General features: G+C 38.6%; 1 protein-coding gene across 1 annotated transcript in view; it reads right to left on the reverse strand.

Annotated features, from left to right (window-relative positions):
• The window catches only part of mtf2 (metal response element binding transcription factor 2), a 63,793-nt gene that overhangs the window by 35,027 nt on the left and 13,706 nt on the right, over window positions 1-15,060 (reverse strand). Inside the window, 2 exon segments of the mRNA XM_034183643.1 lie at window positions 6,404-6,485; window positions 13,677-13,881. Coding sequence (XP_034039534.1) covers window positions 6,404-6,485; window positions 13,677-13,881 — 287 coding nt within the window.

Consider the following 15,060-nt stretch of genomic DNA (forward strand, 5'->3'; position numbering starts at 1 on the left):
AAAAGAGGAAAAAGACCTTCCAGATTGTTACCAGCACAAAGTTCAAAAGCCAGCATCTGTGATGCTATGGGGGTGTGCTAGTGCCCATGACATGGACAGCTTACACATCTGTAATGGCACCATCAATGCTGAAAGGTACATCCAGGTTTTGGAGCAACACATGCTGCCATTCAAGCAACGTCTTTTTCAGGGACGTCCCTGCTTATTTCAGCAAGACAATGCCAAGCCACATTCTGCACGTGTTACAACAGCGTGGCTTCGTAGTAAAAGAGTGCGGGTACTAGACTGGCCTGCCTGCAGTCCAGACCTGTCGCCCATTGAAAATGTGTGGCACATTATGAAACACAAAATACGACAACGGAGAGCCTGGACTGTTGAACAACTGAAGTCATACATCAAGCAAGAATGGGAAAGAATTCCAAAGCTTCAACAATTAGTGTCCCCAATTCCTCAACGCTTACTGAGTGTTGTTCGAAGGAAAGGTGATGTGGTAAAGATCTATAACACAGTGTCTGAGCTTTTTTGAAACATGTTGCAGGCATCCATTTCAAAATGAGCAAATATTTGCACAAAAACAAAGTTTATCAGTCTGAACATTAAATATCTTGTCTTTGTGGTGTATTTAATTGAATACAGGTTGAGGAGGATTTGCACAGGAATCCAAGTTAAAATTCCAAATTTAGAGCAGAAATAAACATGTTTACAGCTTTGTACAAAAAACAGTTTTGGCTGCTATAGATATTATTAATTTTTTCCATGATGCATGATAGCAGTTGAGCCCAGTGTCTCTGCCTCTCGTAGCATCTGACCGTAACTCAGAGTCCACTGGTTGCAGCTGCTCGCTGTTGCACAGGGCTGCGGCTGCCATTATGGAGTATTTTATTACCTGCGATAATCTGGCTTGTTGTGTGTGGTGAAACGTCATAACGGATCATTCAAGACTTCCCTGCTGCAATATTCGCACAAAGTGAAATTCTCATGGTATCTGATGTTGTGCACACATGGCGTTAGGACTTTTAGCAGCTATCGGTAGCCTGATCAATTAGGTCCTGTTAATGAGTGATTACTCAAAGAATTAGCAAATCATAACTTGTAATGTCCACACCAAAGCAAATCATTATGAGAACTGCTGTGCAGTGCCCAGAAATATAATTTAATAAGACACCTGAACACATGGTAGCCTGTTAGCCTACCCGGTTCAGACTTGAAGAAAGAGCAGTGTTCAGATCTCTTCATCACACACTGAGCCACTCACGCTTCACCCCTTTATGCATTAATGAGTTCATCGTGAATCAGCGTTGCTACTGCTGCCAGCATGGCGATGCCCAGATATGGGCTTCATATCGGCTGTTCCAGGTCGCTATAGAAAGCCTAAGAGTGATGTCACGCAAGCTCTGTCCAGTATATACACACAGCTATGGCATTACTAAATGCGCAATTGATGCAGTAATGTGACAGATAGAATTATGATGCTCATGTTAATGGCTGTAAGTGCAGTATGCACAGTTCTCTGCGTTCCGCCAGCAAAATACATCATAATTATTGACCATTTTGCTAAAATACCATGGATGCAAACAAGAAATAAATGTCTGAAACTGGAGATTGCTTTTATACGTTTGTTTGTTTGTTTACTTGAATAGCCAGCGCAGGAGAGTGCTCAAGTGCTGTGTGATCCTGGTGAGTCTATGTCATGTCTAACATAGACTCTGATATGTGCATCTGTCTTTGATCTACCTGTTATGTATAGAGATATCTATTCTTTTTTTTTTTTTTTTACTTATTTTTTATTGACAAAAAGATAAGCAATAACGAACAAAGAACAAACTGGTACACAATTAGTCAGGCGGGGGGTGTCTCAAAGCGTCTGGATATCTTAGTAAACAGTCACTCATCCATGTTCTTATTATCGGTTCATAGTGGTGGTGTCCTCTTCTTGTCTTCTATAATCAGTCCATTTCCTCCATTTGATCTCGAATTGCACTTCTTGCAATCTCAGTTTGTGTGTAAGTTTCACCATTATAAAAATTTCTTCCACAGTGCACCGCCACTGCTCCTCGGTCAGTGGCTCTGGTTTATGCCATAGTCTTGTAATTGTTTTTTTGCTTGCCGACAGCAATACCTTTACAAGATACTCATCCTTTTTTTGAATTATGTTTTGTGTTAAATTCCCTAAGTAGAGCATCTTGAACGTTTTTGGTATTTTGTAACCTATTACCTTTTGTAGGCATTGCCATATTTTGTCCCAATATCCTTTTATCTTTTGGCAGGCCCAAAATATATGGGTATGGTCTGCATCTATATGCCCACATGCTCTCCAGCACTGTTGTGGTGTAGATACCATTGCGTTTCTGAGCTTTGGAGTTATGAAGAACCTGACCATACTTTTCCAATTGAATACCCTCCAGATCCTAGAGCTAGTGGATGTGCACTGTGTTTTACAAATACTCTGCCATTCCTCCTCGGTTATTTCTTCATTCAGTTCCTTTTCCCACTTGTCCTTAATATACAAAGAGGAGGATTTGTTGCACAACATCAAGTTTCTATATAAAGCTGAGATTACTCTGCATTTTTCTCCTTTGTATGCTTTCCGGAATACCTCAATAATTTCATTGTTGGTGGCCACTTTTATCTCTTTCTCATAGTAATCCCTTATTTGCAGGTATCGATATTGGTCGTTTTGTTCTAGTATGAACCTGTGAGATATTTATTCTTAAATAAACAGCACGCAATAAAGTTGTACGCAATATACATGTTGGACATTTACAATGAATTTTTGGTTTTTATTCTCTGCACAAAGAGATGATCTCTGTACTGCTGGAACAGCAGTGTATCAAGTGCAGTAAGTTAAAGCCAACATTTTAAATGTGCAAAATACAGACATTATCACCACACTCTAAATTTCATTTTGACCTTGATAAGTTGTGTTGAAACCTCATCTATGTTGCCTACTACAATCTGGCACACTTTGGTGTACAAACTCCAAATTACATATTCATGAAGCAAACACATCAAATTGACAACAGGTGTGTTATTTTATTGTTAGTATTTGAGCATGCAGGTGTATTTGCAAGTGCAATGGTGTTTGCGCACATTTTTCCACACACAAACGTTTTATAAATAGGACAGCGCAGTCTCGTTTGAACCCTATGTGATATTGTGGAATCTGACCACTTATGGGGACAGCCATTCCCGTTGCGCAATATATACACAGCATAACTTCACACGGGAAAACGGTGTACTGTTTTGTTTTCGGCTACAATCAACGAAGCAATCGCGAAAGTGCAGGTTTTTTCGGTTTCCAGTGGAGAAGGGAAGACAAGGCAAATGGGAGAGGTCATGTCGCATGTAGCATACACACCTAACCAGCATAGCTACGTTCTCTCGCCTGTAAAACAGCCTCGACACGTTTCAGCTCTGGGTCATAAACAAACAGCAACACGTCCACTTTCCACTGCACTGTCACTTTTTCTTTGTAATTTCAATTTGTTTGCTTGTAATTTGCCCAAAATCTCAGAAAGTGCTGTGTTTCTGTCCCCAGAAGTAGATAAATTAAGTCATATGCATCATATTTTACCCCTTTAGCGCCCGCTCTCAACGAGACTGCGCTGCCCAATTAGGTCGTTTGTATCAAATAAACATTTTCCTTTTTAAAAATCTTAGGATTTTCCATTTTGAAATTTCAGCAACTGCTTTGCACTCTAGAGAGATTTTACTCAAGGTCCAATTTTGATCAATAACAACTCTTCTTTGCCATGCCATTGTAGAAGGTTATTTGGGGGGGGGGGTTGTCTCTTGATTTTTCCATGTTGCCTTACAGATATTAGTGACAGTTTTTGCAGTTTCGAACAGAAGGTTTTTGTACATAGAGGGATTGACAATAACGCTTGTCCACTCAACATCAGTCAGTGCACTGTGCTGTTGGACTAGTGCTCCATGCACCTGTCTTGCCCGTTGTGTAAGTTAATTTTCAGATGGCGCAATCAGAGCACAGTCAGGTCAGGTAGGTAGATAGGTCAGTCAGTCACACTCTCTAACAGGGCTGCAGAGCTCCGTGTCAAATTTCAGTTCAAAGTTGCACAACGAGAAAAAAGCCTGAAGCACAGCAATGAATAAAGCAACAAATCTCCGGCTGCGTTTATAAATGGTGTTATATTCAGAAACTGGCTGTTTATTTTACAGATTAAATGCTTTTTCAGGTAGGTGTGTTGGAGGTGTGACTTTGAACTGACTGCAGGGAGAGGAGAGGGGAGGACAGGAGGGGATTCAGCAGCTGGTGTGGAGCTTTTGAAAATTTGACATCAAAATGGGGTATTCTAATCCAATTACATTTGTTCTGTGAATCTGACTGGTTAATCTTGTGAGATTTCCGACCATAAAATATCGATTTGACAGTGACAAAATATTTGACCGTTTCACATTCGATGTATTTCTCCTCTCCCTGACCAATTTGCTACACAGATGTCAATAATGGCACTGGAGCGACGCCACTGTTGCTACAGTAAGCTTCACCAACCAAATTATTTACAGAAAAATAAACCGTGCAAACACTAGAATTGGATTAGAATAGGAATAACCCCCTTGTGTCTGATGATTTACAGACATTAATGCTGGATTACGGTCGCAAATAGCCATTCGAGGTAAAATTTGATTTGCAACCGTAAAATCCAGCGTTAACGTCCACAAATCAGACACAACAGGGTTTTTCCCTAATTCTAATCCAATTACATTTTTTCCGCAAATCTGATTGGTTAATCGTGTGAGATTTCAGACCATAAAATATCACGTAAACAGTAGCAAAATATTAAAACCATTTCACATTTAATGTGTTACTCCGTGCCCTGTGAGTGCGTTGCTAGGCAGATGTTAATGATGGCGCTGTCACCTGACAGCAAGACGTTGCCAACCACCATTAAACATGAAGAAGAAAAACTGTCGGAGCAACGACACCGAAATGGATTAATTTAAGATAGCATACGAAAGTATTGATGTGGATTCTGCTCACAATATTACCAGTTTGGCTTAAGACACCGCTGCGACAGTAAGTTTTGATGAGCCGACCACACCCTTTGTCTGCGTAACATTTTTACTGAACTATATTATTATGTGGATTAAGATGTTGCCTCCAGTGGTGGACATGGATGCGTGCAAACTTGGAATTGGATAAGAATATGAATAACCCTGTTGTGTCTGATGATTTGCGGACATTAGTGCTGGATTACGGTTGCAAATCGAGTTTTATCAGCGGCGCGTTAGCGGAGCCGGTAAAAGGGCTATTTGCAACCGTAAAATCCAGCATTAACATTTGCAAATCATTAGACACAACAGGGTTATTTCCTAATTCTGAGGCTTCTTGAAGGACCAGTATAGTGACTCAGTAGGTAAGGCCAAGTAACTCAAATGGGCAAGTTTTCAGAGACACAGAACACGGAACTCTGTAACATGCGACACTATGTGTTTCGCAATCAAAATAGCGGTGTGGAATAGCAAGGCTGAGCAGAACAACAACACAGCGTGGGAGCTGTGTGAACTAGGACATGTTTATGCATTCTTACTGTCATTTTGCTATGTTTTTAGTATTTTGTAAAATAAATACATTGTTTACTATAAACGGGCTTGCCATTTCCTGCATCAATGTTAAGTAGTTACCGAAGAATCGATAGGATAATGCTTTAAAAATGGCATTTCGACAAGGTGACGTGCAGCCAAAACAAGGAGGCGTGGCGCCCCCATTTCCCGGTTTAGAAAAACCCCTGGTATTACACTTCAGTGCTAAGTGATAGCCACTGAAGAACAATGCAAAAAACAAAAATTACTGAACTTTTGAAAAATATACAGAAAACTGAAAGGAGTAGCTTTAATTACATTTTATTTTGATACACCGCCCCCCCTTACTGCATGTCAGAGCTGTTAACTTGTCAAGCATGCACAGTGGATAGATTTTTAATGTGCCTGCAAAGTGTTTCTGCGCAAGTGCAATATCTAGGAAAATACAAGCATCAGATTGTGATTCTATACTGGCAGATACTCAAAACGATTTCATATATTTCATCATTTATGGCAGTGCTTTTTGCAACCAGGACATTGCTGTGGTTGAGAACACATCTGATTTATAAGGGCAGAATATATACAGGTGCCTATAACAATAAGTTTGAGAACTTCCAACTTTTTTGGATGAATCAATTTCAACACTTCTGTATGGCACACTGATCAATAAGGGCAACAGGTCCATCCAGCTGGGTGGAAACACAAAGCAGGGTCTAAACCTGGGACTAGTCCCTGTAAGACGAGCAGTATACAACACAGAATTCAGAGTTCACGTGCAGAGGTAAAAAAAAAAAAAGAAAAAAAGCACTTTTTTTTTAACACAATCAACAAAAGAAGACAGTAGGTAGACAGGACATACCTGTCTGAATATCCTTCCAGAGAACCCATGACTTTGACCGGTCTTCAAAAACCACAAAGCATCGCTGCCTGTCCTGATCTATCTGAAATAAAAAAAAAAATAAAATAAAATTAAAAAAAAACAATACACATATAGTTTGATTCAACACTCATATGAAATCACTCAGAGACTGCATCCAATGAAAAACGACTCCTGTGCAGTTTTATCCACCAATTCTCTCCCTGTCCTTTCAGAAATATTTATTGATTTTTTAACATGGCTGGAACAGTTTTTTTGCAGCAGCTTACAGTTTGACTATCAGAAGCTCTAATATTTCCACAATTGGCTAAAAATATGATGAATATCAACCTGATTATTATATCAATATTTTATATATTACATCTTATCGTAAATCATCTGGTTTCATTCTCTTATGCTACAAAGATAAAATTAATGAAAAAGTGAGCGAGTGAGTGCCATGTGCAGTGTGCAGCTGTTTATAGAGCCTTGAATGAAAATAATCAAGTATTATGAAAGCTACCCGTCATCAGTCCACCTCTGGCGAGTGTCTCGTAGGAACTGAATCAGCTGTGGTCTGTGACAGAGCTGCAACTGACCTATTTAGAGTTAGATTAGCAGTAGGCACTTCACAAGACATTCTGACGTGTGGTAGTTAAAAGCACTGGTGTAGTATCATACAATATTATATTTTTCTTTTCTTTTTGTTTACTAAATTCGATAAGCCAATTCACCACGACCCGACTTCAGATAAGCAGTTGAAGATGAGTGAGTGATAAGCCAGTTGTTTTCAAACTGATTTTTGGCTAACACCAACGCTGATATATAAATGCCCCCCACCCCTTTTAATTTCACTGAAAAGTTTTACCTGTACTACAATTGTCCTGTAAGTCTTATTGTGATGGCCTACTTATCACAAACATAAAATACAACAAACAACATTTGATTTTGTGTTATCTGAGTCAAAACAATGCGCAAATTTAGATTAATTAATTATAGCATCTATAACGCATTCATTTTTTAATCACGATTAATCATACTTTGATTCTTTTTATTTTGACATCACTGACTTGGTCTGTCAAAGCGTGTTTCTGAAAGCACAAACTGGTTTGGACACCTGTGCCTCTGAACAATTTTTTTGCACATTTTAAACAACAGCACCAGACAAGAAGTTTTTTTTATTTTTACAGCACATCTACAGCGCACAGATTAACTTCATGTTGTTCTCCGACATGAGGAATGTTTCCTACTGCTCAGCGACACATGTAGGCGAAATATCTGTTAAATACTTTCCATACGAAAGTAAGCTGCTTTCAGAACTGCCATTAAGCTCAATCTCGTGTTTTTGTGGTTTATACAAAAAAAAAAAACGCCAGTTCGGCTTGAACAATCAATAATTAAACAGCCACAAAGAGTTCTTACAGGTTTAAAATTGCTTTATTCACGATTTTTTTCATCCATATTTTAATGTTCAATGGGCAGATTTGAAAATGAAATGATCTTGGATGCAATAAGACAACTGTTAAAAGGGGTCATATTGTCCCACTTTTTAATCTATCATTTACATCCGCATGTCTTGATAGAATTGTGGGTATTTAACATTTAATATCTGTGTTTTTACAGATATTCTGAGATGAATTAAAGTCACGGCTTATTTAACAATACTGTGAAATATGTAGGAAATCGCCTGCACCTTTAGATACTCTAATTTTAGCTATGAAAAGCCCCCACATACACCATTCTCCATAGCCCATGATTACAGCTGTATTAAAAAAAAACATGTTGCAGTGCAGCATTAAATGCTCAGTATGTTCATGATGCCTCATTTTTGCAAAGTTCACAGACTGCAATTTATTTTTATACTTTTTTGTGATTGTTTTAAGAGTGATTTTTTTTCCTTCGTTGTTTTTGTATTCGAGAGCCTGCTCATGTGTTCGCAATTTGAGGGTGATATTTTCAAAAACAAAAAAATTCTACATGTGATTAAATTAATCGCAACCCTTATAAATGAATTAGAATAATTTTTTAATTGCCTGACAGCACTAATGATATATGAGTGACACATTTGTGATTAGTTTACAAATTCAGTCATGAGAAACAAAGAAATTATTGTAACGCATGCACACCAGTGAGACATGGGTCCATTCACGAACAACACAAACTCAGCTAATGTTTTAATTTAACTTAACCATGACTCAAACCCCAAATATTAAAAAGGACAAAATGACATCTGACCCACTGCCTGACCTACAAAATGTCACTGGAATTAATGCACAGACTGTGGACAGTTGCCTACTGCTGTCATCTTCACTAAACCTCCAACCTCACCAAATACTTCTCACCCCTTGCTTTTCTTTGAGGTGTACTTTATTTATTTAAAATTCTTCTATCTTTAACTTCTCTGGCAGTCGCTACGTCCACTTTCTCCAATCAAACACGTGTCTGTCCTGAGCAGGTGTTGAATCTTTTCAGTGATGTTTAAGAAATCAATTATTTCTTGAACACAGATATTGGCCTTTAAGTAATATTTCAAAAAACACTTTTTCACTGAACTGCCAGCAAATCACCCAAATATCATTACCAACATGTTTTAAAACTTGTAACTGGGAGTAACAATGGCCACCTGCTAATTCTGGATCAGCCCACGCATCACTGAGGCACAAAAGCCTGTCATGTTTCCACTATTCCTCATAAGCAAGTTCCAAAAGATCATGTCATATTCGAGAAAAGGAAAGGATTAAATCCTTCTGAGTCGTTGCTTAAAGTCACTTCCCTCACTGAGGTCATCAGCCACTGTCTGAAACAAATGTCCCAAAATGAAAAAATAAATAATACAAAGAAATCAGAATATTGTGGAAAAAGTTTACATATATTTTGTCCGGCATTTCTATACATATACAGTGAGGAAAATAAGTATTTGAACACCCTGCGATTTTGCAAGTTCTCCCACTTAGAAATCATGGAGGGGTCTGAAATTTTCATCTTTGGTGCATGTCCACTGTGAGAGACATAATCTAAAAAAAAAAAAAAAAAAAAAAAAAAAAAAAAAAAAAAAATCCGGGAATCACAATGTATGATTTTTTTTTTTTTATTTGTATGTTACTGCTGCAAATAAGTATTTGAACACCTGTGAAAATCAATGTTAATATTTGGTACAGTAGCCTTTCATTGCAATTACAGAGGTCAAATGTTTCCTGTAGTTTTTCACCAGGTTTGCACACACTGCAGCAGGGATTTTGGTCCACTCCTCCATACAGATCTTCTCTAGATCTTTTAGGTTTGGGGTTTCAGCTCCCTCCAAAGATTTTCTATTGAGTCCAGGTCTGGAGACTGGCCAGGCCACTCCAGGTCCTTGACATGCTTCTTACGGAGCCCCTCCTTAGTTGCCCTGGCTGTGTGTTTGGGGTCATTGTCATGCTAGAAGACCCAGCCATGACCCATCTTCAATGCTCTTACTGAGGGAAGGCGGCTGTTTGCCAAAATCTCGCAATACATGACCCCATCCATCCTCCCTTCAGTACGGTGCGGTCGTCCTGTCCCCTTTGCAGAAGAGCACCCCCAGAGTATGTTTTCACCCCCATGCTTCACGGTTGGGATGGTTTTCCTGGGGTTGTTCCCATCCTCTAAACATGGTAAGTGGAGTTGATTCCAAAAAGCTCTATTCCGGTCTCATCTGACCACATGACCTTCTCCCATGCCTCCTCTGAATCATCCAGATGGTCACTGGTGAACTTCAAACGGGCCTGGACATGTGCTGGCTTGACCTTGATGCCCTGCAGGATTTTAAACCATGACAGCATCATGTGTTACTAATGTAATCTTTGTGACTGTGGTCCCAGCTCTCTTCAGGTCATTGATTAGGTCCTCCTGTGTAATTCTGAGCTTTCTCAGAATCATCATTACCCCACAAAGTGAGATCTTGCATGGAATCCCAGACTGAGGGAGATTGACAGTCATCTTGTGTTTCTTCCACTTTCTAATAAATAATCATAACAGTTGTCTTCTACCAAGCTGCTTGCCTGTTGTCCTGTAGTCCATCCCACCCTTGTGCAGGTCTACAGTTTTGTCCTTGGTGTCCTTAGACAGCTCTTTGGTCTTGGCTATGGTGGACAGGTTGGAGTGTGATTGATTGAGTGTGTGAGCAGGTAACAAGTTCAAACAGGTGCAATTAATACAGGAAAAGAGTGCAGAATAAGAGGGCTTCTTAAAGAAAAATTAATAGCTCTGTGAGAGCCAGAATTCTTGCTGGTTGGTAGGTGGTTAAATACTTATTTGCAGCAGTAACATACAAATAAATTATTTAAAAAAGTCATACATTGTGATTTCCTGATTTTTTTTTCTAGATTATGTCTCTCACAGTGGACCTGCACCTAAGATGAAAATTTCAGAGCCCTCTATGATTTCTAAGTGGGAGAACTTGCAAAACGGCAGGGTGTTCAAATACTTTTTTTCCTCACTATATATATATATATATATATATATATATATATATATATATATATATATATATATATATATATATATATATATATATATATATATATATATATATATACATATATATATATATATATATATACATACACACACACACACACACGTTTCAAGCATTTTGCAATTTAAATTTGTACATTATGGCATCGCAGCAGCAAAAAAGAAAAAATTAAAAGGCATTTCTGAAATTATTACAATATATCAATATGAATTAAAAATTACAATACAGAAATGTGAAATTCTAATAAGCAAGTTCATCTGTGCAATTAATACTTGGTTAAGGATCCTTTTGAATTAATTACTGATGAATTACTGCTTGAATGCAGTAAGGGTCGACCGATACAGATACCGATTGACTGTGGCTATGTTCATCTATAGGTGCCCCTGCAATAGGTTAGCGCCTGATCCAGGCAACACCCCACCTCACGCCCTATGACTGCTGGGATAGGCTCCACACCCCCTGTGAACCTTGACTGGAGTAAGCATGTACAGAAAATAAATTTAAAAAAAAGAGCACTTTGGACCACTAAACAATGGTGCAGTTCTTTTTGTCCTTAGCCCAGGTAAGACACTTGTCTCTGACAAATGTCTCTTTTTCAGAACTGTTTGAAACTAGGAATTCCACACTTTTAGCCCATTTTCTGGACACATCTGTGCATGGTGACTCGATGCACTGACTCAAGCCTCAGTCCACTCCCTGTGAAGCTCCTCCAAGTTCATGAATCTGCTTTGTTTGATAATCTGCTCAAGACTGCAGTTATCCCTGTGGTTTGTCTGTCTTTCCTACCACACTTTTCCTTTCCAGTCAACTTTCCATAAATTTGCTTTGATACAGCACTGTGAGAACAGACAGCCCTTCCAACAATGACATTCTGTGGCTTACCTACTTATGGAAGATGTCAATGAGTGTCCAGTGGACAACTGTCAAAGTTAACGGACTTCCCCATGGTTGTAGTTGTGTGTACTAAACCAGAATGAGGGATTCCTTGTATCTGCTGAAATAGTGAGTTATTCAAACTTGAGATTAAATATTGTAATATTTTAGGATGGGGGGAGCGTCCTATTTATTTGGAGCTATAGGCTGTCTTTACCAAAATTAAAATTATGCTTGCTTCCTGCTTGAAACATTTTAGTTGACATGCATGAATTTATTCATTCATTCTCGATACCAAGTTACTCCAATTAAGGGTCACGAGAGTGAGGATAGGGGCGTTGGTGTCTATCCCAGCAGTCATAGGGAGTGAGGCAGGGTACACCCTGGACAGAATGCCAGTCTATCGCAGGGCCACATGCAGACAGACAAACACATTCACACATGCATGCATCCACACAACCAATTTAGAGTCACCAATTCACCAAACCTGCATGTCTTCGAAAGCGGGAAGAAGCCGGAGCACACGGGGGAACCCACACTTTAATGGAGAGACTACGCAAACTGCACACAGAAAGGTAAAGGTGGGAAGCAATCCCATGGCCTTCTTGCTGTGAGGCTACAGTGCTAACCAGCCATGCATGAGTTTAAAATATATAACATTTTCACTTTCTGAAATAGTTAAAAAAAAATATTTAACTTTTTCATGGTGTTCTAAATTTTTGAAATGCATCTCTACAATACCATGGTATAATAGGCACCATCCAAAAAAGTGAAACTAGAGCACAAACCTCTGCCAAGACTTGTTTCCAATTCCACAAATTTTTACCTTGTAAAAAATTTTCAAGGTCAAAGTCCTGTTAGAAGTGGCTTTTCATAAGCTAAAATATAATACTAAATATAGAGCAAAAGGGCTTTTCAATGATAAAATCAAATATCCGCTAAATCTGCATTACGGTTCAGGTGCGGATCAAACTTAGTCTACTCATTGAGAATGTCCATTTACACCTCAATGTCACAAATGAGAGTGATTGAGGGGCTTTTGATTGAGATATAATGCAAAATGTACACCAAATGGCCTTTTCAGTATTAAATTCAAATGTCCACAAAATCCACAATCTGGATCAAACTTTGTGAGGCAATAGTGAGTGCCAGTCTGCACCTCACTTTCAAATATGACAGTGATTGGGGCATGTTTGATTAAAATATAATGTAAAATATAAATTAAATGGCAATGTTAAATTTAATTGGCCACAAAATATGGGTCATCCTACAAAACACTCGAATGTGAAAGAAATGTGATATTTTTTGACAGTTTGAAATTTCGTTCAGTGTTAAACAGTTGGGATTTTTCCAATTTTCCAAGATTTTTCCTGACTTTGACTCTTTAAAAATTGAATCAGATCTTGCCTATTGGGATATGAATCCTCTGTAAAAAAAACTTTAAAATGATATATGGAAAATTGTGGGTTACAGGCTGTTCACAAACAAACAGGGGTGAAAACAACCTCCACCCAACTTCATTGGCAGAGGTAAAAATACTGTGATATTAATCTTAGGCCTACTGCCCACCCATAGTTACTGCCACTAAAAACACATTTCTGTGTCCCCAGCAAATCACAAGATGGTTTACTGGTCACGTCTTGAAAACAATGACAAACCTCTGACATTGACAGTCTTAGAAGAATAAGCACACATACTACATTCAGTTTCATCTGTGCACATTTTCATAACAGCAGATGACAAAGTTTTATCGACTAATACCAGTGTTTTCTCATACAATAATGCATGTCTAATAGAAGGAGATGTGTCATTTTCCAAGTACAACCAGTTACACTAATTTCTCAGTATGAGAAGTGGCTGCGCTTGTCAATGCAGAGAGAAGTCATAACAGAACCACCACATACTCACTTTTGTGATTGTCCCCAAGTAGAACAAGCCATCTGACCACCGGGCCAAAACATCCTGTCCCTCTGTGAACCTGTGAGGCATGCCGTCTTCTCCATATCCTCCCCTGGCAGAAAAGCTTGCAGGGGACAAAGACACAGCCTGCTGCTGCAGCTGCTGAGGATGAGCTCTCTGGTGGACAGGCAAGTGATCTATGATCCCCGAGTCTCTGACAAACAGGAGAGCAAAAAGAAACATATTTTCACAACATTTCAGATGTTCAAATTTACAGGGCTGGTAGATGTCAGGAAAAACTCGTCGTATACAAAAAATGGCCTGTGAAAAAAGCACTGATATGCATTTGTGAAAGATTCATATCGGCTTATATTATCAGCCAACGGATATCATTTGGGTTTGAGCAGCTGCCCGCATCAATATGAAGTAACGCATTGTTCTGACCTCTAACGCATCCCAAAGTTGCATCAACACTTTAACGTTCACATCGTCTGTCTGTGTCTCACAGCGCATCGGCGATACAGAGACCAACAGCAGCACACGTGCTGAGTTTTACAAACCTTAAGCTTTGCATTTCCTTCAAAGTCTCTGTCCTCTGACATGTCCAGTTAGCATGGCTACAGCCAACAGGAGGGTTTTCTTTCACCAAACATTAAATCTAGGCTTGCATCTCAGATTATCTTCCGGTAAATTGTAGCTGAACTTTCAGGTCTTCTTTTTAATAAAATCCTCCTCTATACCTCTTCATCATGAAGCTGACTGGGGATACATAAAACAAAACATGCACTATGCACTCCACTCACAGCCATAGAAGCCTATAATGTCTTCTGGGTTGTCTGGGTGTCTTTCCTCACTCTTCTTCTTCTTGCACAGTCACTCAGTTTTTGAGAACTGTCTACTCCTTACAGATTTACCATCGAGTGCCATACTGTTTGTATTTCATCATAACTGATGTAAATAAAGTTCAAGACATATTCAGTGACTTGGAAATGTTCATGTATCCATCCCCTGGCTTGTCTGAAGAAAACTGGCAATTAAACTGATTATTTACAGGTATTAAAAAAGGAGGCTGATTACTTATGCAACCCATCAGCTTGGCTTTAATATTTTTAATTAATTTATATCAAGTTGTAGAGATTTACTTTCACTTTGAGTCTAAGGAAGATAATTTTAGAAATTTTTATATTGAGAAGCCTGATTTACTTTTTGTATTTGAAATGCCATAAACAAATTAAAATGCGTGAAATACCAAGGGCCTGAATACTTTTGTAAATCACTGTACACACACACACACACACATATATATATATATACATACATATATATACACACACACACACACATATATATATATATACATACATATATATACACACACACACACATATATATA

This window comes from Thalassophryne amazonica, chromosome 12, assembly GCF_902500255.1.
Source record: "Thalassophryne amazonica chromosome 12, fThaAma1.1, whole genome shotgun sequence".
Lineage (NCBI taxonomy): Eukaryota > Metazoa > Chordata > Actinopteri > Batrachoidiformes > Batrachoididae > Thalassophryne > Thalassophryne amazonica.